At 42.1% G+C, this 22,467-nt stretch overlaps 1 protein-coding gene across 1 annotated transcript in view; it reads left to right on the top strand.

Annotated features, from left to right (window-relative positions):
* PLS1 (plastin 1) overlaps positions 1–22,467 on the top strand; it is a 125,146-nt gene that overhangs the window by 16,377 nt on the left and 86,302 nt on the right. The window contains exons 4-5 of the mRNA XM_054721626.1: positions 4,992–5,124; positions 18,765–18,846. Coding sequence (XP_054577601.1) covers positions 4,992–5,124; positions 18,765–18,846 — 215 coding nt within the window. The remainder of the gene's footprint in view (positions 1–4,991; positions 5,125–18,764; positions 18,847–22,467) is intronic.

Raw genomic sequence — 22,467 nt, forward strand, 5'->3', positions numbered from 1 at the left:
GATTGCCCCCAACTTCCTTCCTCTGCTGGCCCGGTCACCCCTAACTGCCCTGCCCTGCAGGGTTGATCGCCTCCAACTGCCCTCCCCTGCAGGGTTGATCGCCTCCAACTGCCCTCCCCTGCTGGCCATCTTGTGGTGGCCATCTTGTGTCCACATGGGGGCAGGATCTTTGACCACATGGGGGAAGCCATATTGTGTGTTGGAGTGATGGTCAATCTGCATATTACTCTTTTATTAGATAGGATAAAGACCTGGTGCAGGAGTGGGGGGCCAGCTGGTTTGCCCTGAAGAGTGTTCCGGATCAGGGTGGGGGTTCCCTTGGGGTGTGGGGTGGCCTGAGCAAGGGGCCTGTGGTGGTTTGCAGGCCGGCCACAGCCCCTGGCGACCCAAGTGGATGCCCTGGTATCTGGAATTTATTTACCTTCTACAATTGAAACTTTGTAGCCTGGAGCGGAACCAAGCCTCCTGCATGCTCCACCAGCAGCCATTTCTGTTTGAGTTAATTCACCTTCTATAATTGAAACTTTGTAGCCTTAAGCCGAGGCCTGGGCCCAGCCAGGGTGTGCGGAAAGCTTTGCTTTCTTCATTGCCGTGGGCAACCCTGGCCTGGTCTCTCCAGCTCTGTGGCTGCCACCATTCTGTTTGAATTTGTTTACCTTCTATAATTGAAACTTTGTAGCTTGAGTGGAGGCTTAGGCCTGGCAAGGAGCATGTGGAAAGCTTGGCTTCCTCTGTTGCCTGGGAAACCTTGCTCTCTGTGGCTGTAGCCATCTTGGTTGGGTTTATTTGCATACTCGCCCTGATTGGCTGGTAGGCATGGCTTGGGCATAGCGAAGGTGCGGTCAATTTGCATATTGCCTTTTATTAGGTAGGATAAGATACACATAGTAAAGAACAAAAAGTTCTTTACTTAAGGATATGGTTTGAAATTTTTTACATATGAATACATCCATGTAACCATTATCTAGAACAAGATATAGAATATTTAATGGCTTAATAAAAAAGAACAGCTGTTTTGAGATATAATTGAGATAGCATGAAATTTGCCCTTTTGAAGTATATAGTTCAATAGATTTTAGTATATTTAGAATTGTTCAGTGATCTTCACTGTCTAATAATCTATAATCCTTTAATTATCCAAAAGAGAAATTCCATGCTCTTTAGCAGTCACTCCCCATTTCTCCTCACCCAGCCTCTGGTAGCCATGAATCAACTTTCTATTTCTATAGACTTGCCTATTCTGGAAATTTCATATAAATGGAATCATACAGTCGTGTCCTTTCACTTGACAGGCTTCTTCATTGCCATAATATTTGCAAAGATCATTCATATTGTACTTCATTCCTATTGTTGTAGCATATATTGTACTTCATTCCTTTTTGTTGCTATTCTGTGGAGAATGTTGTTTATCCATTCATTAGTTGACAGACATTTGGGTTGTTTCTACTTTTTGGCTTTTATGATGATGCTGTATGAACGTTTGTGTCTTCACTTTTCTGTAGACATGTGTTTGAATTCTCTTAGATATATACCTGGGGGTGGAATTGCCAGGTCATGTGGTAACTCTGTGTTTAGCATTACAAAAAATAAAAAAATTCCTTCCAAACTGTTTTCCAAAGTATCTGCAGCATTTTACATTCCCATAAGCAGTGTATGGGAGTTCCAGTGTCTTCACTTTTCTCCAACACTTGTTCATTTTCTTTATTATAGCCATTGTTTGTGGTATGAAATGGTGTCTCATTTCTGGTTCCTATATCTGGAACATCCTCCCTTTCCCTGCCTATCTTCACATATTAAAAATCTGTCTTTGAAATAGTACCTTCTCCATAAAACATTTACTTGATTCATCTCAACCAGAAGTGATCATTTCTTTTTTAAAATTCTTCAAACATTGCTTGTATCTCTCTTGTGATGTTTATTTCCCTTATGATACATTTCCTTATATATCTGTTTTATTCTATCATTATCTACTAGAGGCTTGATGCACAAAATTTGTGCAAGTGTGGGCCTTCTTTCCCGAGGCTGCCGGCACCGGCTTCCCTCCAGCACTTGGGATCTGGGCTTCCCTCCAGCCACCAGCAGACACTGGGACCCAGGCTTCCCTCGCAGCCACGGCTTTGTCCAGAAGGTCGTCCAGAAGGATGTCTGGTCTAATTAGCATATTATGCTTTTATTATTATAGTCTAGAGGCCCAGTGCATGAAATTCATGCACAGGGTCGGGTGGGGGGGTTCCCTCAGCCCAGCCTGCACCTTCTACAATTGGGGACCCCATGGGGGATGTCCAACTGCAACAGGGATTGGGCCTAAACTGGCAGTTGGACATCCCTCTTGCAGTCTGGGACTGCTGGCTCCTAACCACTCACCTGCCTGCCTGATCACCCCTAACCACTCTGCTTGCCTGCCTGGTTGCCCCTAACCCCTCTGCCTGCCTGCCTGATCACCCCTAACTGCCTCTGCCTGCCTGCCTGATTGGCCCTAAACACTTCTGACTGCCTACCTGATCACCCATAACTGCTCCCCTGCTGGCCTGATTGACCCCACCTGCTCTCCCCTGCCAGTCTGATTGCCCCTAACTGCTCTCCCCTGCCTGCCTGATCATCCCTAACTGCCCTCCCCTGCTGGCCTGATCTCGTCTCCAACTACCCTCCCATGCTGGCCTGATTGCCCCCAACTGCCTCTGCCTTGACCCTCACCACCATGGCTTTGTCCGGAAGGAAGTCAGATGTCTGGAAATGGCCGGTTGACCGGTCTAATTAGCATATTACCCTTTTATTAGTATAGATAGATTATATAGGATAGAATTGCTTAAATGCACGGGGGCGAGCCTTTTTCAGCAGAAGAAGATGTTTTTTGCAGACAAAAGTACATAATCCCTATATCTGGACTGATAGCCAGCCATATGCACTACACTGCCAAACCGGTCATTAAAATATTGAAGCGCTTTCTTACACCTTACACCAGTGGTCGGCAAACCGTGGCTCATGAGCCACATGCGGCTCTTTGGCCCCTTGAGTGTGGCTCTTCCACTCCAGCTTAGGAGTACCCTAATTAAGTTAATAACAATGTACCTACCTATATAGTTTAAGTTTAAAAAATTTGGCTCTCAAAAGAAATTTCAATCATTGTACTGTTGATATTTGGCTCTGTTGACTAATGAGTTTGCCGACCACTGCCTTACACAAAACAGCTGTTGCCCTTAAAAACCCCTCCTCAGCCCCCACCTTAGGTTTTGCCTTCTCAATTCACCCTGGTTATGTTCTGATTGGTCACTTTCTATGCCAGTCAGCATCAAAAGCTCCGCTTCCTAGGCAGCCATTGGCTCTTCTGGGAAATCCAGAACGGCCCTGCTGACAGTTGCTTTTCTCTCTGGGCCTATCTCTGGGCCTGATCTGCAGCCTCCACAGCAGCCGCTGATCAGGCCCTGCCCGCCCTCTTTCTCCATCCCTCACCAGCAGCCATGGCAGCTGCTGATCAGGCCCCACCTCACTCTCTCTCCAGGCCTCACCAGCATCCACAAAGTCTGTGGATCAGGCCCTGCCTCTCTCTCCAGGCCTCTCTCTGGGCCTGATCCAGATCTGCCAAAATTAGGAAAACTGCCTAATTCTGGGCTGGAGGCTAACGACCTGCTGTGCCCACCGCACCCCGCCCACCCACTCACCTGCTGCCAGCCTTGCTGTGATAGGAGCCTGTGGGCTGCAGGGGAGGGACTGAGAGGTGCTTCATGTACTTCCTGGTGACCAGTCATCCATCTGGTCGTTTAGGTCATGATGGCTCTAGGGTATTATTACTATAGATAATATCTTAGTGATCTTTAAATACCTAGGAATAGGGAAACTTTTTTCTGCCACGGGCCATTTGGGTATTTATAGCATCATTTGTGGGCCATACAAAATTATCAGTTTAAAAATTAGCCTGCTATATTTGTTCAAACATTTAATTAACTCACCCCTAATACCATGGCAGGGCCAGACCAAATAATTCTGTGGGCCTTATATGGCCCGTGGGCTGAACATTGTTCACCTATGCCCTAGACTCTAAGTCCCTGGGGAGGTATGTTGAGGTAAGGAGATAAGAAGGCAGATTATGATATGTGCAAAAGAGAAATATTAGTAATTGCTTGGGTCTTTTTTATTCTCTCTGCCCATGCTCCCCACCCCCATGTGTGTGTGTGTGTTGGATTATATTTGGGGGTTACCTGCCAAAATTAGGAAAACTGCCTAATTCTAGGAACTAGGGCAAAAATGGGGAAGTTCAGCTTACTATATGTTATCCAGTGATGGAAATGGGAATTATTTCCTTTTAGGTTCTATATTGTTAAATGATTTTTATATTTACATAATAACAATAAAGCAACAGAACACTTTTCCTTTAAGTTCCTTCCTGTTTTTCCCACTGCATTAACACAACATTCTGTTTAAAGATCAAGTTATTCATGCTAGAAGACATGTGTTAAGTAGATGACAATGAAAGTGGCTAGAAGTAGTATTGGTATTAGATTTATATCAGATTTCTTTCAGAAATTTCACAAAATTGACCTATTTTATTCATTTGAATAATTCTTGATTAAATTCAATATTTCTGTTGTAAGCTCCAAAGAACAACTCTAAATTTTTTAGGGATGATGGCAGGTGGACTATATTGATGTGGATATTTCTTTCTTGTACTTTTCCCCTGGCGTGTGTGCATGTGTGTGAGTATCTGACCTTTGATAGTTGGCTTCTGCTCCATACACTCTTTGAAACAATATATATTTGGAAATATTACAGAATAAAACTGAATGTTTATTGAGCTCATTTAAGATTTATACCTTACTCCTCCCTAATATATCAGATGAAAAACTGGAATGAATTCCTCCTCCTCCTTTTCTTAAAGCTTTTCGTGTTTTAGTAGAGTTTTAATAATTGGCATTTATAATCTTTGAACAGAAATGTTTTAATAGTGCAATGAATTTTGTGAAATGAGCTTTGCTACTAAAATTTTCTGTTTTCAGAGGAAGAAAAAGTGGCATTTGTTAACTGGATAAACAAGGCCCTGGAGGATGACCCTGACTGTAAGCATCTCATACCCATGAATCCCAGTGATGGAAGTCTTTTCAAATCACTTGAAGATGGCATCCTTCTTTGGTAAGCTGAGCATTGGGATGAGGGAGCTCTGTTCTCACAGTATCCATTGACGAGCACTCAAAGAAAATTATAATCATCAAATCCATTGTCTTTTGGAACTAGTTAACGAGTAGCTACATAGGTCTTGAAGAATTTATATCACATAGAAAATTAAGTTCTATATATTTTCTAGAATTTTCTTTCAAATGTAATTTCTTAATTTTCTGATGTCTTTTTATTCTATTACCTTAATAGAAACTTTTATCCAGACACTTTTGAGTTCTTCCTCTGATGTATTTTACAATGTTCACAGGGTTTCCTCTTTTCACTTTTCAACAAGGGAGTGTTGACTGTTGACGGGGACAGGAACATGAGTTAATGTAGAAGAAGGATATATCACATTTGTACTTGAATGACATTAATGTTGTAGTTCAGCCTTGTTTATTCCCTGATTCTTTGCAGACTGTTTCTGCTTACTCCTTTGGAAACTCTCAAAGGGCATGTCTTACTTTGTTGCATGTACTATAGTCCCAGCATAGTTCTTGGTACAAAACAAGTGTGGGTTTTTGTTTGTTTTAAAGTTTATAACAATACAGAATATTTACCATCACAAATAGTCTTATCACCCATACTTAGCCATTATTAGTATTTGGGAATATTTCCTCCAGTTGGTTTTCTGTGATTTTACTTGAAAAGAAGAAAAACATACTCATGAGTACTGGATATGTTTTTATTTTATTTTTATTTTTTATTAATTTCTTAATGTTTACAGTATTACATAAGTCTCCTTTCTCCCTCATTGACCTATCCCTGGCTGCTCCCACCCCCAGCACCTGCCCTCAACCCCCTACAGTCTGTGTCCATTGATTATGCTCATATGAATGCATACAAGTCCTTTGGTTGATCTCTTACCCCCTCACCTTCCGTCTTCCCTCATAGGTTGGACAATCTGTTCAGTGCTTCTATGACTCTGGTTCTGTTTTTGTTCATCAGTTTATGTTGTTCATTATATTCCACAAATGAGTGAGATCATGTGATATTTATCCTTCTTTGACTGGCTTATTTCACTTAGCATAATGCTCTCCATCTCCATCCATGCTGTTGCAAATGGTAAGAATTCCTTCTTTTTTTACAGCAGCGTAGTATTCCATTGTGTAGATGTACCACAGTTTTCTAATCTACTCCTCTGCTGATGGGTACTTAGGCTGTTTCCAAATCTTACTATGGTGAATTGTGCTGCTATGAACATAGGAGTGCATATATCCTTTCTGATTGGTGTTTCTAGCTTCTTGGGATATATTCCTGGAAGTGGGATCACTGGGTCAAATGGCACTTCCATTAATTTTTTGAGGAAATGCCATACTGTTTTCCACAGTGGCTGCACCAATCTGCATTCCCACCAGCAGTGAAGGAGGGTTCCTTTTTCTCCGCATCCTCGCCAGCACATGTTGTTTGTTGATTTGTTGCTGATAGCCATTCTCACAGGTGTGAGATGATATCTCATTGTTGTTTTGATTTGCTTCTCTCAGATGATTAGTGACTTTGAGCATGTTTTCATATATCTCTTGGCCATCTGTATGTCCTCTTTTGAAAAGTATTTAGGTCCTTGGCCCGTTTTTTTGATTGGATTCTTTATCTTCCTTTTGTTAAGATGTTGAGTTTCCTATAAATTTTGGAGATTAAACCCTTATCAGAGATAAAGTTGGCAAATATGTTCCCCATGTAGTGGGCTTTCTTGTTGTTTTGTTGATGGTTTATTTTGCTGTGCAGAAGCTTTTTTTTTTTTTTTTCATGTAGTCCCATTTGTTTATTTTCTCATTAGTTTCCATTGACCTAGGAGCTGTATTGGTAAAGATATTGCTATGACACATGTCTGCTATTTTGCTGCCTCTGGCTTCTTCTAAGATTTTTATGGTTTACCATTTTATGTTTAAGTCCTTTATTCATTTTCAGTTTATTTTTGTGTATGGTGTGAGTTGGTGGTCTAGTTTCATTTTTTTTTTGCATGTATCTATCCAATTTTCCAAACACCATTTATTGAAGAGACTGTCTTGACTCCATTGTATGCTCTTGCCTCCTTTATCAAATGTTAATTGAGCATAATGGCTTGAGTCCATTTCTGGTTTCTCTATTCTATTCCATTGATCTATATGTCTGTTTTTGGGCCAGTACCAGGCAGTATTGAGAACAGTGGCTTTGTAGTATAGCTTGATATCTGGTGTTGTGATCCCTCCAACATGGTTCTTCTCTCTCAAGATTTCTGCAGCTGTTCGGGTCTTTTTTTATTCCAGATGAATTTTTGGAGAGTTTGTTCTAGGTCTTTGAAATATGCCGTTGGTATTTTAATGGGGATTGCATTGAATGTATACTGGTAGATTGCTTTGGGTAGTATGAATATTTTAATGATGTTGATTCTACCAATCCATGAACACAGTATATTCTTCCATTTGTTTATGTCTTCTGCTATCTCTTTTTTTCAGCATCCTGTAATTTTCTGAGTACAGGTCCTTTACCTTCTTGGTTAAATCTTTTCCTGGTATCTTAACTTTTTTGTTGCAATGGTAAATGGAAGTTTGTGTTTTTTTTAGTTTCTCTTTCTGTGAGTTCATTATCTTTATATATAAAAAGCTAAGCGACTGCCCAACTGTCCAACTGGTAGCTATGACGCGCACTGACCACCAGGGGGCAGATGCTCAATGCAGGAGCTGCCAAGCTGCGGTGACCTGGCAGCAGCGGTTCTTGAGTGACGCACCCCAGAACCGGAGAAGAGGGAGCCCGATTCCAGGGTGCATCACCCTCTTGCAATCCGGAATCCCTTGGGGGATGTCGCAGAGCTGGTTCTGGGCCTTCGGATGAGGCCCAGATCTTTGCAGGCCAGGGTGAGGTATCTTACCTGCTGGAAGGATCCTGTTCACTCAGCAGATGCCGTTTGAGACACGGCACCACCACAGGTGTGGCCGGCTGGGGAGGGACCGTGGGAGGTTGGCTCCAGGGTGTGACTGGCCCATCTCATCCAGTCCCTTCCCGCCAGCCACATCCTAATTAATTTCCTGTCTATGTGCACGAATCCATGTACCAGGCACTAAGTGGTGTATAAAACAGCCATAGATTTCTGCGTGTTAATTTTGTATCCTCCTACATTGCCAAATTCATTTATTAATTCTAGTAGTTTTTGATGGAGTCTTTATGGTTTTCTATGTACAATATCATGTCATCTGCGAATAATGACAATTTTACTTTTTCTTTTCCAATTTGGATGCTTTTTATTTTTTCTTCTTGTCTGATCACTGTGGCTAGCACTTCCAGTACTATGTCTAACAGGAATGGTGAAAGTGGGCATCCCTGTCTTGTTCCTGTTCTTAGAGGAAATGGTTTTAGTTTTTGCCCATTGAGTATGATGTTGGCTGTAGTTTTGTCATATAAGGCTTTTATTATGTTGAAGTATAATCCTTCTATTCCCACTTTGCTGAGAGTTTTTATCAAGAAAGGGTGTTGGATTTTGTCAAATGCTTTTTCTGAATCAATTGATATGATTATGTGATTTTTGTCTCTCAATTTGTTTATGTGATGAATCACATTTATTGACTTGTGGATATTGTACCATCCTTGCATCGCCAGAATAAATCCCACTTAGTCATGGTGTATGACCTTTCTAAAGTAATACTGGATCTGATTTGCTAGAATTTTGTTGAGGATTTTAGCATCTATATTCATCAGAGATATTGGCCTGCAATTCTCTTTCTTTGGTTTTGGGATTAGGGCAATGCTGGCTTCATAGAAAGAGCTTGAAAGTGTGCCTTCCTTTTTTATTTTTTGGAATAGTCTGAGAAGGATAGGTTTTAGTTCTTCTTTGAATGTTTGATAAAACTCCCCTGTGAAGCCATCCATGGCTTTTGTTTGCTGGAAAATTTTTACTACTTTTTCAATTTCATCAGTAGTTATTTTCCTGATTGAGTTTTCGAAGCTTGTATTTTTCTAGGAATAGGTCCATTACATCAAAGTTTGTTGGAGTAGATGGAAATAGAGGGCAGGGAGAGGAGGTGTTCAGAAGTCTCAGGATCTTGGAAGAAGTGAAGAAAAGCTTTCAAAGTAAGGCAAAGAGTAGCTGGAGCTGTAGTTCCTTCGCTTCCTTGTTGCTCTCTCTGCCTGACTCTTAAATGATGAACTTCAGATTCTGAGTGAGGAGGATGTTCCTAGCTATCAGCATAAAGGACCAGAAGAAAGAGAACAGATTTTTAAAAGAGAGAGAAATCAAGATGGTGGCATAGGTAAACACCGATACTGCTGCCTCACACAACAATTTTAAAACTGCAACTGGAAGACAGAGCGAACATCGTCCAGAACCACTGGAAAGCTGGCTGAGTAGAAATTCTACAACTAGAAGGAAAGATAAAAGGACACTGACACCTAGAGGAGCTGTGGAGGACAGGTGCGGAGACCCACGCATGCATGGAAAGGGCGCGTGGCTGAATACGCGGCTGGCTTACTTTCGGCGCAGGGAGAGGGTGGGCAGCAAACACAAAGCTAGCTTTCTTGTTCGGGAGGGAAACAAAACCTCCCAACTTCACTGAAATCCAGTTCTAGGTGAGACTTTGAATACCCAGACTCATTCGGGGAGAAACTGGACTGCCTGGCAGCAGGTCAAACTCAGGGCAGCCTTCTTTCAGAGGTGCGTGCAGCCATTGCCATGGGACTCTGAGACACAGGGGCCACATAGGGTGGGGCTGATGGGAAAAAAAGGCTGTCTGCTCCACCCTGAGACTCTGCCCCATCCAAGCAGAGCACAGAACCTCTCCCAGTGGAGACACAGCTGATTCTCACAGGCTATTGGCCTGGAGGTCAACTCCCCCCAGTGATACTAACAACAATCTAGGCTTAACTACAACAAGACTGCACACACAGCACACAAAGGGGCACACCAAGAGTGTCCAACTCAGGTAACTGGGGAGGCTGAGCCACTGGGCCCTGCTAGGACATCTAGCACACAAAGCCACTCCATCAACTCAGGGAAGCAGCCAAAATGCGGAGACAAAGAGGCAGGCCACAAATGAAGGAAATGGAGGAAAGTAAATGAATGGATATAAGTTTCAAAACCACAGTTATAAGGTTTTTCAAGAATTTCCTTGAAAAGGCAGATAAATTTAACAAGACCCTTGAAGATATGAAAAAGGATCAACTAGAAATTAAACATACACTGTCTGAAATAAAAAATATTATACAGAGACCTAAAAGCAGACTAGAGGATTGCAAGAACCAAGTCAAAGATTTGAAATACAAAGAAGCAAAAAATACTCCACCAGGAAACAAAAAGAAAAAAGAATCCAAAAATTTGAAGATCATGTAAGAATCCTCTGGGACAACATCAAGTGTACCAACATCAGAATTATGGGGGTCCCAGAAGAAGAGAGAGCAAGATACTGAAAACCTATTTGAAGAAATAGTGACCAAAAACTTCCCCCACCTGATGAAAGAAATAGAGTTACAAGTCCAGGAAGTGCACAGAACCCCAAACAAAAGGAATCCAAAGAGGACCACACCAAGACACATCATAATTAAAATGCCAAGAGCAAAAAACCAAGAGAGAATATTAAAAGCAGCAAGAGAAAAGAAGTTAGTTACCTACAAGGGAGCACCCATACGATTGTCAGCTGATTTCTCAACAGAAACTATACAGGCCAGACGGGAGTGGCAAGAAATATTCAAAGTGATGAATAGCAAGAACCTACAACCAAGATTATTCTACCCAGCAAAGCTATCATTCAGAATTGAAGGTCAGATAAAGAGCTTCACAGATAAGAAAAAGCTAAAGGAGTTCATCACCACCAAACCAGTATTATATGAAATGCTGAAAGGTATTCTTTAAGAAGAGGAAGAAGAAGAAAAAGGTAAAGATAAAAATTATGAATAACAAATACATATCTATCAACAAGTGAACTTAAAAATCAAGTGAATAAAAAATATGAAAAATAGAATAAACTGGTGAATATAATAGAATCAGGGGCATAGAAAGGGAGTGGACTCACAATCCTTGGGGGGAAAGGGGTGTGGGAGGTGCAGGAAGAGACTTGTCAAAAAGCGTACACCTATGGATGAGGACAGTGGGAAGGGAGGTAAGGTCAGAGGGTGGGGTGGGAACCAGTTGGAGGGGAGCTATGGGGGGAAAAAAAAGAGGAACAATTGTAATAATCTGAACAATAAAGATTTATTAAATTTAAAAAAGTAAAGTTTGTTGGAGTAGAGTTATTCATAGTATTTTTAAAATATATTTTATTGATTTTTTAAAAAATAATCTTTATTGTTTAGATTATTATAATTGTATTATTATAATCAGGGCGATCCTGCTAGCAGTTCTCAACCTGTGGGTCACGACCCACAGGTTGAGAACTGCTACTGTAGAGCCTAAGACCGTCGGAAAACACAGATATTTACATTACGATTCATTAACAGTAGCAAAATTACAGTTATGAAGTAGCAATGAAAATAATTTTATGGTTGGGGGTCACCACAACATGAGGAACTGTATTAAAGGGTCGCGGCATTCGAAAGGTTGAGAACCACTGCTCTAGTCTGCTCTTGGATCTCTGTATATTATTCTTCATTTCAGTCAGTGTTTGCTCAATTTCTAGTTGATCCTTTTTCATATCCTCGAGGGTCTCACTAAATTTATCAGCAGTTTCTAGAAGATTCTTGAAAAACCTTATAACCGTGGTTTTGAACTCTATATTCAGTCGTTTGCTTTCCTTCATTTCTGTCATTTGTGACCTGTTTCTTTGTCTTCGCATTTGGCTGCTTCCCTGTGTTGATAGAGTGGCTTTGTGTGCTAGGTGTCCTATAAGGCGCAGTGGCTCAGCCTCCCCAATTACCTGAGGTGGACACTCTTGGTGCACCCCTTTGTGGGCTGTGTGATCAGTCTTGTAGTTTAGCCTTGATTGTTGTTGGTATCACTGGGAGGAATTGACCTCCAGGCCAATTGGCCGTGAGGATCAGCTGTGTCTACGATGAGAGAACTTCTGTGCTGGAGACACTCTTATGGGGCAAGACTTGCTACAGTGAGGCTCACTGAGCCTGCAGCTTGAGTGTGTCCGTTATGGATCTGAGGAGTTGTAATCTGGATGATCCTACTCTGACCACTGGGAGATCCAAGGAGGTGCTAATTTAGCCTCTGCCTGAGGCCACCCAGAAGGAGCTATGGAGAGATCTGCAGATTCCTCTTCTTTGTTTGGGTTTTGGAGGTGCCCTGATGAGGCCCAGCTGTGAAGCAATGCAAGCTGCTATGGGGCCTTGGGCCTTCTTTTGGATGTTCTGGGTCTCACTGACTCAGCTGCAGTTTGTGAGGTAAGTTTAGATTTCAAAGGACCAGGCCATATATATGCAAAAGCCTCTGTGCACAGCTTGGGTGGGGTGGGGTCTCAGGGTGGAGCAAACAGCAATGGCTTGCCATCAGCCCTGCCCTAAGAGGCCCCTCGGTCTCAGTGTCCCTCGGTAATCGCTGGAAGCACCTCTTAGAGAAAGCTGCCCTTGAGTTCCGCCTGTTGCCAGACAGTCCAGTTTCTCCCCTATGAGTCTGGGACCCCAGGGTCTTGCCCAGAACTGGAGTTCAGAGCAGTCGGTAGCTTATGTCTCCCTCTGGATTGAAAAAGCCAGCCGCGAACTCAGTTGCTAGCCCCTTTCTGCACGCACCTCCATACCTCTGCACTTTACTTCTGCAGCTCCTCTGAGTCTCAGTGTGCTTTTCTCTTCCCTTCTAGTTGTATAATTTCCACCGCCTTCCTGTGGTTCTGGATGATGTCTGTTTTGTCTTTTAGTTGTAATTTTGAAGTGGTTGTGCAAGGCAGCAATTTCTGGTGTTTACCTATGCTGCCATCTTGGTTTCTCCTCTATTTTATTGATTTTTTACAGAGAGGAAGGGAGAGGGATAGAAAGTTAGAAACATTGATGAGTGAGAAACATCGATCAGCTGCCTGCCTCCTGCACACCTCCCACTGGGGATGTGCCCACAACCAAGGTACTTACCCTTGACTGGAATCGAACCTGGGACCTTTCAGTCCGAAGGCCAACAATCTATCCACTGAGCCAAACCACTTATGGAAGTATATATATATTTTACAATCCCTTGTATGTCTATGGGGTAGTTGTTACTTTACCTCTTTCATTTCTGATTTTCTTTATTTGGGTCCTCTCTCTTTGCCTCTTTGTGAGCCTGGCTAGAGGTTCATTAATCTTGTTTATCCTTTCAGAGAACCAGCTCTTAGTTTCATTGATCTTTTGTACTTTTTTTTTTTGTCTCTATGTTGTTTATTTTTGCTCTGATCATTATTATTTCCTTCCCTCTGCTTATTCTGGGCTTTTCTTGTTGCTCTCTTTCTAATTCTTTAAGTTGCAGGGTTAGATTGCTTATTACCATTTTTTCTTGTTTTTTGAGTTAGGCCTGTAGAGCCATGAACTTCCCTCTCAGGATTGCTTTCATTGTGTCCCATAGATTTTGGACTGTTGTGTTTTCATTGTCATTTGGTTTCAGGATGTTTTTTATTTCTTCTTTGATCACTTTGGTAACCCAATCATTGTATAATAGCATGCTATTCAGTCTCCAGGTGTTTAAACTTTTTAAATTGTTTTTATTGTAGTTTATTTCTAATATTATGCAGTTGTGGTCTGAGAAGATGCTTGATATGATTTCAGTTAATTTGGAGAGACTTTGCTTGTGACCCAATATGTGGTCTCACTTTGAAAATGTCCCATGTTCACTTGAGAAGAATGTATATTCCGTGGCTTTGGGGTGAAATGTTTGAAGATGTCAATTAAGTCCATCTGATCTAGTGAGTCATTTAGGATTTCTGTTTCTTTGCTGATTTTTTTGTCCAGAGGATTTATCCAGTGATGTCAGTCGGTACTAAAGTCCCCTACTATACTTGTATTGTTGTCAATCTCTCCCCTGATTTCTTCCTGCTGTTCTAGTCTACAATTGAAACCTGCCATAGTGTTTTTTAGTGTTTCTATATCACTCTTTTTTGCCTCTTGATTCTTACATAAGTTGTTGATTTTCTCATCTATCCAGTTTATGAGCTATATGACCCTTAATTTGAATTCTTTTTTGTGACAAATTGCATGCCTCTGTTTCATTTAGTTCCTTTTCTTGTGATTTCCCCTTTTTATTTCCTTTGGGGATTGTTTCTTTGTCTACCAATTTTTGCTCTCACTGAAGGATCTAGTCATCTAGTTGCACTGGGCCTGTGACTGCTGCAGTGGGCTTGGTGGTGGGTCACTTGTTCACCGGGTCTGGGGTCAATGTGTTGGGTTTGGCAGTGATTCACGTGGTTGCAGCTCCTGGGGTTGCTACGTGAGCATTTGGGGTTGCTGTGTAGGGCTTGGCTGCTCATGCTTGTTTGCAGAACCCAGGGTTGCTGTGTCAGGCTTGGCGGTGGCTAGTGTTGTTGTGGTGTCCGGGGCTGCTGCATAAGGCTTGGCTGTTTGTATGTGGTCATGGAACCTAGGGTTGCTGTGTAAGGCTTGATTGTTTGTGCACGGTCACAGAGCTTGGGGTTGCTACATAAGGCTTGGCTGTTTGCATGCAGATGGGGTGCCCAGGGTTGCTGCTTAGAGTTTGGCTGTTTGTGTGCAGTTGCAGCCCCAGGGGCTAATGCATCTGGTCAGAGGGAGAGGAGCATGCTCCAAAACTCACAGGAGCCTGCAGCTGTGGAGGCTGTAGTCTTGGTGTTCATGGGTCCACAGTTTAGGCAGCAGGTCCCTGACCAGAGTGGCTATTATCTCCTGGATGGTGTCCAAGGGACCTCTTGCTGGGCTCCCAGTCACAGCAGCTCTCCCCTTCAAGATGGCATATCCTCTGAAGCAGAGCCGGCTGCCCCAGGAGAGAATGCAGTGGTAGCAGAGGCTGCCTGGCTAGGGGACTTTGTCTGCCAGCCCCCAGAAGTCCTGTGGAATCTAACCGTCCCTCACTCTCATACACACCCTTTTCCCTCACTCACACTCTCCCCCTCACTGCCATTCTGCCAGCCATCTTCTTCCTTCTGGATTCATTTTTAGGACATTACATCTTACCTAATAAAAGAGTAATATGCAAATTGACCCTAACTCCACTACACCCACAAGCCATGCCCACAAGCCACGCCCACAAGTCAATCAGAGCAAGTATGCAAATTAACCCAACCAAGATGGCTACAGCCACGGAGAAATTAGGAGGGAGACTTGGGTTTCCAAGGTGATAGAAGAAGCCAAGCTTTCTGCCTTCCCTGGCTGGCCTAAGCCTCCACTCAAGGCTACAAAGTTTCAATTATAGAAATTAAACAAATCCAAACACAAATGGCTGCTGGCCACGGAGCGAGCAGGAGGCTTGGCTCCGCTCCAGGATACAAAGTTTCAATTGTAGAAGGAAAATAAATTCCAGATACCAGGGCCTTCGCTTGGGTCGCCAGGGGGCATGGCTGGCCTGCAAACCACCACAGGCTCCTCGCTCAGGCCACCCCACACCCCAAAGGAACCCCACCTGATCCGGGACACCCTTCAGGGCAAACCAGCCGGCCCCACCCATGCACCAGGCCTCTATCCTATCTAATAAAAGAGTAATATGCAGATTGACCATCACTCCAACACACAAGATGGCTGCCCCCATGTGGTCAAAGATCCTGCCCCCATGTGGACACAAGATGGCCACCACAAGATGGCCACCACAAGATGGCCAGCAGGTGAGAGCAGTTGGGAGGCACCAGGCCAGCAGAGGAGGGCAGTTGGGAGGCACCAGGCCTGCAAGGGAGGGCAGTTGGAGGCGATCAACCCTGTAGGGGAGGGCACTTAGGGGTGACTAGGCCAGCCGAGGAGGGAAGTTGGGGGCAAACAGGCTGGCAGGGGAGCAGTTAGACATCAATCAGGCTGGCATGGGAGTGGTTAGGGGGTGATCAGGCTGGCAGGCAGAAGCAGTTAGGGGCAATCAGGAAGGCAGGCAGGCGAGCAGTTGGGAGCCAGCAGTCCTGGATTGTGAGAGGGATCGGGCCTAAACGGGCAGTCGGACATCCCTCGAGGGGTCCCAGATTGGAGAGGGTGCAGGCTGGGCTGAGGGACACCCCCTGACCCCTGTGCACGAATTTTGTGCACCAGGCCTCTAGTATAATATATACTGTGACTGGATGAAGGAGAGTCCCACTGTCCCTACCTACTATCCAGTGAAACCACCCAAGGGAATGGACTTAGCAGAATCAGCAGGGAAGGAAGACCCTTATGAGTTTGACTCTAGTCTGGCAAGTCGAAGAGATGGGAGCCCCTTGTGGGCCACAACCCTCTCCCCTCAGGGAGTGGGGGGAAGGGACAGGGACAGGTGGGGAGTTTGAATGGGGCACTACACCTGTTAAATGGTAATTCTGCTGTCCTAAGTTGAGCTTAGGGAGGACAGAAACCTCCCATGGAGCAGAAAGGCAAAAGCTCTCTTGATCTTGATTTTCTTTTTAAATTCTTTATTGTTTAAATTATTACATATGTCTCCTTTCCCCCCCATTGATATCTCCCCCTTGATCTTGATTTTTAATAGGAATACAGACCTTAAAAGCAGAGCTTCATGTTTTAAAAAGAAAAAAACAAAGTAAAAATATATACTGTGACCTTGACCTACAATTCTGGTCTCTTCCTCTGACCTTTAGAGGATATTCCTATTATGAATTGAAAGGACATTTCCCAAAATACATTCTAAAATACAGAGATAAAATTTGTTAATTTATTTTAAAATGTTTAAATTATAGAAGTTTTAGAAAGATTAAGTCTCTGGCTCCTTTCTCAGTATTTTAATGATAGTATCTATAATGATAAAAGCGTAATATGCTAATTAGACCAGACAGCCAAATGACTTTCCGGACGAAGCTGGGGCTGTGAGGGCCAAGCCCCTTGCACAAATTTCATGCATGGGGCCTCTAGACTAAGTGACTGACCGTATGTCTGTCCGACCATTTGACTGACTGGCCAGCCGGTACATATGATGTGCACTGGCAATCCTATGTAATTAAGAGGTAATACACAAATTGACCACCACTCCAACACACAAGATGGCCCCCCCATATGGGCACAAGATGGCCTCCACAAGATGGCAGGCAGGGGAGGGCAGTTGTGGGAGATCAGGCCAGCAGGGAAGGGCAGTGGTGGACAATCAGGCCATCAGGGGAGGGCAGTTGGGAGGGACCAGGCCTGTAAGGGAGGGCAGTTGGAGGGAACCAGGATGGCAGGGGATGGCAGTTGTGGGGAATCAGGCCTGCAGGGGAGGGCAATTGAGGGGGAACCAGGCTGGCAGGGGAGGGCAATTAGGGGCAACCAGGCCAGCAGGGGAGGAAGTTGGGGGCAATCGGACTGGTAGGGGAGCAGTTAGGTGTCAATCAGGCTGGCAGGGGAGTGGTTAGGGGGTGATCAGGCAGGCAGGCAGGCAAGCAGGCGAGCTGTTGGGAGCCACCAGTCCTGGATTGTGAGAGGGCAGTTGGACATCCCTTGAGGGGTCCCAGATTGGAGAGGGTGTAGGCTGGGCTGAGGTACACACACCCCCATATGAATTTCGTGCACTGGGCCTCTAGTTTAAAAATAAATGTTTACTCCTGCATGTGCGATCCATATAAAGCTCTCGCTGGCACCAGTCGCAAACGTGTTTCGATCTGTCATTGTTGATCATGAATTTGGTTGTTTTGTTGACATTCTGAAGCTGAAATAAAGCTGTGTCATCGACAGAATATGTCTGAAGACCAACTATTGGCGCAACTGTCCCTATCTGACATTAGCCTCACATTTAAATGAATTTGAAGACAGTTTTTCATGATGCCAGCATTTGCGATGACTATTAATAAATCACAAGGACAAACTCAAGACAGAGTAGGAATATTCCTACCTGAACCTGTTTTCAGACATGTTCAGTTATATGTTGCTTTCTCTCGAGTTCAATGAGTGTGTGATGTTAAAGTTAAAGTTGTAAATACTTCATCACAAGGGAAATTAGTCAAGCACTCTGAAAGTGTTTTTATTCTTAATGTGGTATACAGGGAGATATTAGAATAAGTTTAATCAATTTATCAGTCATTGTTTTTATCAATGTTGTTTTTATATCATGTTTTTGTTGTTTTTATATTATGTCTTTGTTGTTCTATCATGTTATTATTGTTTATTTATTAATCAATTTATATATTATTTTTATATGCATTTTACTAATTTTCTTTCATCTCTGACATTTTTATTATAGAAAAAGGGTGAATAGCAATATTAAAATGTTTCTTGTAATTAATTTTCTTTCAATGTGCACAAATCCATGCACTGGTCCACTAATTTTAACATAATTGATTTTGCTTTATGAAATGGCTTCTCAAGCATTTTTTTTGGTTACAATGCTATATGTTGACAATCAGTAAGTAAAATCAAAACAAGACTCATAAAGGAAATGCAGGACTGTTTTGAAAAGTTAGGAGGAAACGCTAAGATTACTATTGAGTGAATGATGTATTTGTTTTAAGTTAGGGAATATTTTTTAGATTTTTTAAAATTAAGTCCCTGACATGAATTCAGTATAATATTGTAAAGAAATAGATTATTTTTACTTTTTAAAACTTAACTATTTTTATCTGCTTGCAAAAATGAACTAAAAACATTTCTGGGAATCTTTCACTAAATTATTCCCATTTTCTCTTTAGCAAAATGATCAACTTATCTGAACCAGATACAATTGATGAAAGAGCCATTAATAAGAAAAAGCTCACCCCTTTCACTGTTTCTGTAAGTATTTATACTATAAAATGTAAAATGGAAGGCTTTTATTTTTTTAAATATATTTTTATTGATTTCAGAGAGGCAGGGAGAGGGAGAGAGAGATAGAAACATCAGTGATGACAGAGAATTACTGACTGGCTGCCTCCCACTGGGGATCGAGCCCACAACCTGGGCATGTGCCCTTGACCAGAATCGAACCTGGGACCTTTCAGTCCACAGGCTGACACTTTATCCACTGAGTCAAACCGGCTAGGGCTGGAAGGCCTTTCTTAATGGATGTTTGGGCCCAAGTAAAAGCTATGATTTAACATAATTTCAGTTTCATATAAAAACTAGGTTTTTATTAAGTAAAAATTTAGCTGTATTTTGTAATCAATGGAGTTAACTTCTTTATTTAATATAATAGTATTCAAGTTATATTATTATAATTATTGTCATTTTTATTAATGAATATTTGCTGGGTGCCGGTGTTTTTATTGGTTGGTTGGGGGGGGGGGGGCCTAGAAGTGCATAGTTTTACCATTTCACAAAATTTTTAACTATTTTTTAAAAAAATTTTTACTAGAGGCCTGTTGCACGAAGATTCGTGCAATAGGCCTTCCTTCTCCTGGCTGCCGGCACTGGTTTTCCTCCAGCACCCAGGACCCAGGCCTTTGCTCTGGCTGCCGCCTTCTGTCTTCGCTCTGGCCAGAGTCTCCGCTTCATTTGGCTGGAGTCTTTGCTCCGGCCGGAGCCTTCATTATTTGGTGCCTTCAGTCTTCTCCGCTCTGGCCAGAATGCCATTCCTGTAGCTCCCTCCGTCCCCTACCATCCCCCTCATAGCAGGCGTCACACCCTGCCTGGCAGCTCTGTGCCTGCATATGCAAATCAACCTCCATCTTTGTTGGGTTAATTTGCATACTCGCTCCTGATTGGCTGGTGGGCATCACAGAGGTATGGTTAATTTGCATATTTCTCTTTTATTCTTGTAGATTGATTTGAAAGAGGAAGGGAGAGGGAGATAGAAACATCAGTGATGAGAGAGAATCACTGATTGGTTGCCTCCTACACACCCTACACTGGGGATCGAGCCTGCAACCCCGGGCACGTGCTCTGATGGGGAGGGATCGGTAACCTCCTGGTTCATAGGTTGATGCTCAACCACTGAGTTATGCCAGCCAGCTTTAGTTATTCTTTTTGTACTAAACTTTTCTGTAGTCAGCTTGCCCATTCACATATTGTTAAAGTTCAGGAATTTATAGTTGCCACACTTTTCCATCAAAATGTCTAGATCAGTGGGTGGATATCAATATTTACCAAGTACTAACTAAGTACTAGTCACTCTTCTAAACATACTACATGAATTGTCCCTTTGACTCCTCCCAACAGCCTTAAAATAAGACTCTATGACTTTAAAGAGGATGATAACTGTGTCATTGAGAGGGTCCACAGTGTCCAAGTCAGGGTGTGGTTCCAATGGTCTGGCTCCAGAACCCAGCCTTTTCATCTCAGTGCCATATTGCCTCTCACATGGTGGGAGCAGCAGCAACTATTTCATGTACAATTCACAACTGCAGCTGTTAGAAGTGAGCTACTGCTGAGCTGTTTCCTTCTTTTTTGTTGGCAAGTACAATCTTTGGTTTTGCTGAAATTGTTAAGTCTCTCCTATAAGGAAACTATGACCTTAGGGCAGTGGCAAATGGTTAATTCCAGACTATCCAAGGGTTACTCTCATTTCTGGTCATCCTTGAGAATTATAGAGTAAGATGTTGACCAATGTAACTTTTTGTCCCCCTTCAAAACTGTTGTATATCCCTAGCAGATGCTACTATTCTTTAAAAAAGCCCATTTCTGATTATAATTGCCAGATTGTGGGAGTTTTTTGTTTTGTTTTTGTTTTCATCTTATGTCAGGATGCTTCATCTAATATCTATGATTGTTGAAAACATTTATGTCTTATTTCTAGAATACATGTCACACAATTTTTTATGGCACTGAATCTGAAATTCAGCATTTCTTACTGTTGTATAAATTTATTTCATTTTACTTTTAATACTTATATGCAGTGTATTCAAGAAAATAAAGGAAAAATATTCTGTAACTATTTTTCAATACCCATAGGATGGGTCCAAGGAGCTAAGACCTTTATAGTTTTATTTTTAGAGAGTGCATTCTTCCAATAAGAGTATGTGGAATAGTCTAGGTCTCAAGGATGCTTGAAAGAGTGTGCTAATGTAGAATGAGAAAAGACAGGCCTCTGGGAAGGTGCAAAGTATTACTGTGGATATTAAATCTGTTTTGTTTATTCAGTAATTTTAAAGCTCTGGAAATAGGTCTGCTAGAAAACTACCAGTTTTTCATGAAACTTTATCCCAAAGAGGTGTAATTCATTTGTAAAAGATTGTAAAGATAGTGATAATACAGTTTTTTACTTTATGATGATAGGATTACATAGTATCGTGATGTTTAGAAGAAGAGAGATTAAAAAAAAGGATGAAAATGATATACCATAACTATGAAAGCAAGGGGAAGGGACACATCAGGTGGTTAATAGCAAGACTAATTTTTTTTTTTATCTTAGAGAATTTCTTGTCTTCTACTCAGTGTACTACTGAGCTGCATTTTCTTATTTATCATTATTGAAATAAAAGTGAATTATATAAATAAGACTGAAAAGCAGATTAGTGACTTAAGGACGCAAAAGTCAGGAAATTAACAAGAGTTGGTATGGGAAATTGAAATCCAGTGCAAATAATATACTCACATACATACAGAGTATATATCCTTTATACTTACTAGTACACATATGTACAAATGTACACATAAAAATATGACCTTAATTTTACTTTACATACAGTTACAGTTAAAGTAGGGAAATCATAGAGCCCATTTGGACATTCCAAATGAAGTGATGATATATAAAATTATGAAATCTGAGTAACAAATCATGCCTTTATTTTTATTGGCCCAATAATTGTCTAGCACATCCCTCTCAAAATTATTAACAAAAGTGAACTCATCTGGAAATGGAACTTTATAAAAAATTAAAATTTGCAAAGTGGTATGAATGAAAAGAATTTCATTACCTACTAGCTGTACCCGGCCACGCGTTAAATGGAAAAGAAAGAAAAGTCTGGTTAAATGGAAAAGAAAGAAAAGAATAAGCGCACGTTTCTAATATGTTTAATTTCACAATGCTTGTGGGTATACAATATTTTTTGTTGTTCCATTGTCTGTACAGATATAGAGATTGTCTGGTTTGCCGACTCTAGAACATGCAATGCAACATATAATTGTCCATGTGAGAAGCAATCCGTGTCTAGATCTAAACCGCACAATTCTAAAGATTGGCCCTGAGCTTTGTTGATGGTGATTGCAAACGCCAATCGAATTGGGAATTGCAATCTCTTAAATTGAAATGGCATATCCGTTGAAATCATAGGAATGCGAGGAATGAGGACATCTTCACCTTTGAAAGGTCCTGTCAAGATTGTTGCTTCTACGACGTTGCTCATTAATTTTTTACTGCAAGCCGCGTGCCGTTGCAAAGCTTTGGCTGGTTGATATTTCGCAACATGGTAATTGGCACGCCGATTTTCAATTGCAGTATGTGCGGTGGCATCCCTGGCAGATCGAGTGAATTCAAAA

The sequence above is a fragment of the Eptesicus fuscus genome, chromosome 9 (genome assembly GCF_027574615.1).
Source record: "Eptesicus fuscus isolate TK198812 chromosome 9, DD_ASM_mEF_20220401, whole genome shotgun sequence".
NCBI lineage: Eukaryota > Metazoa > Chordata > Mammalia > Chiroptera > Vespertilionidae > Eptesicus > Eptesicus fuscus.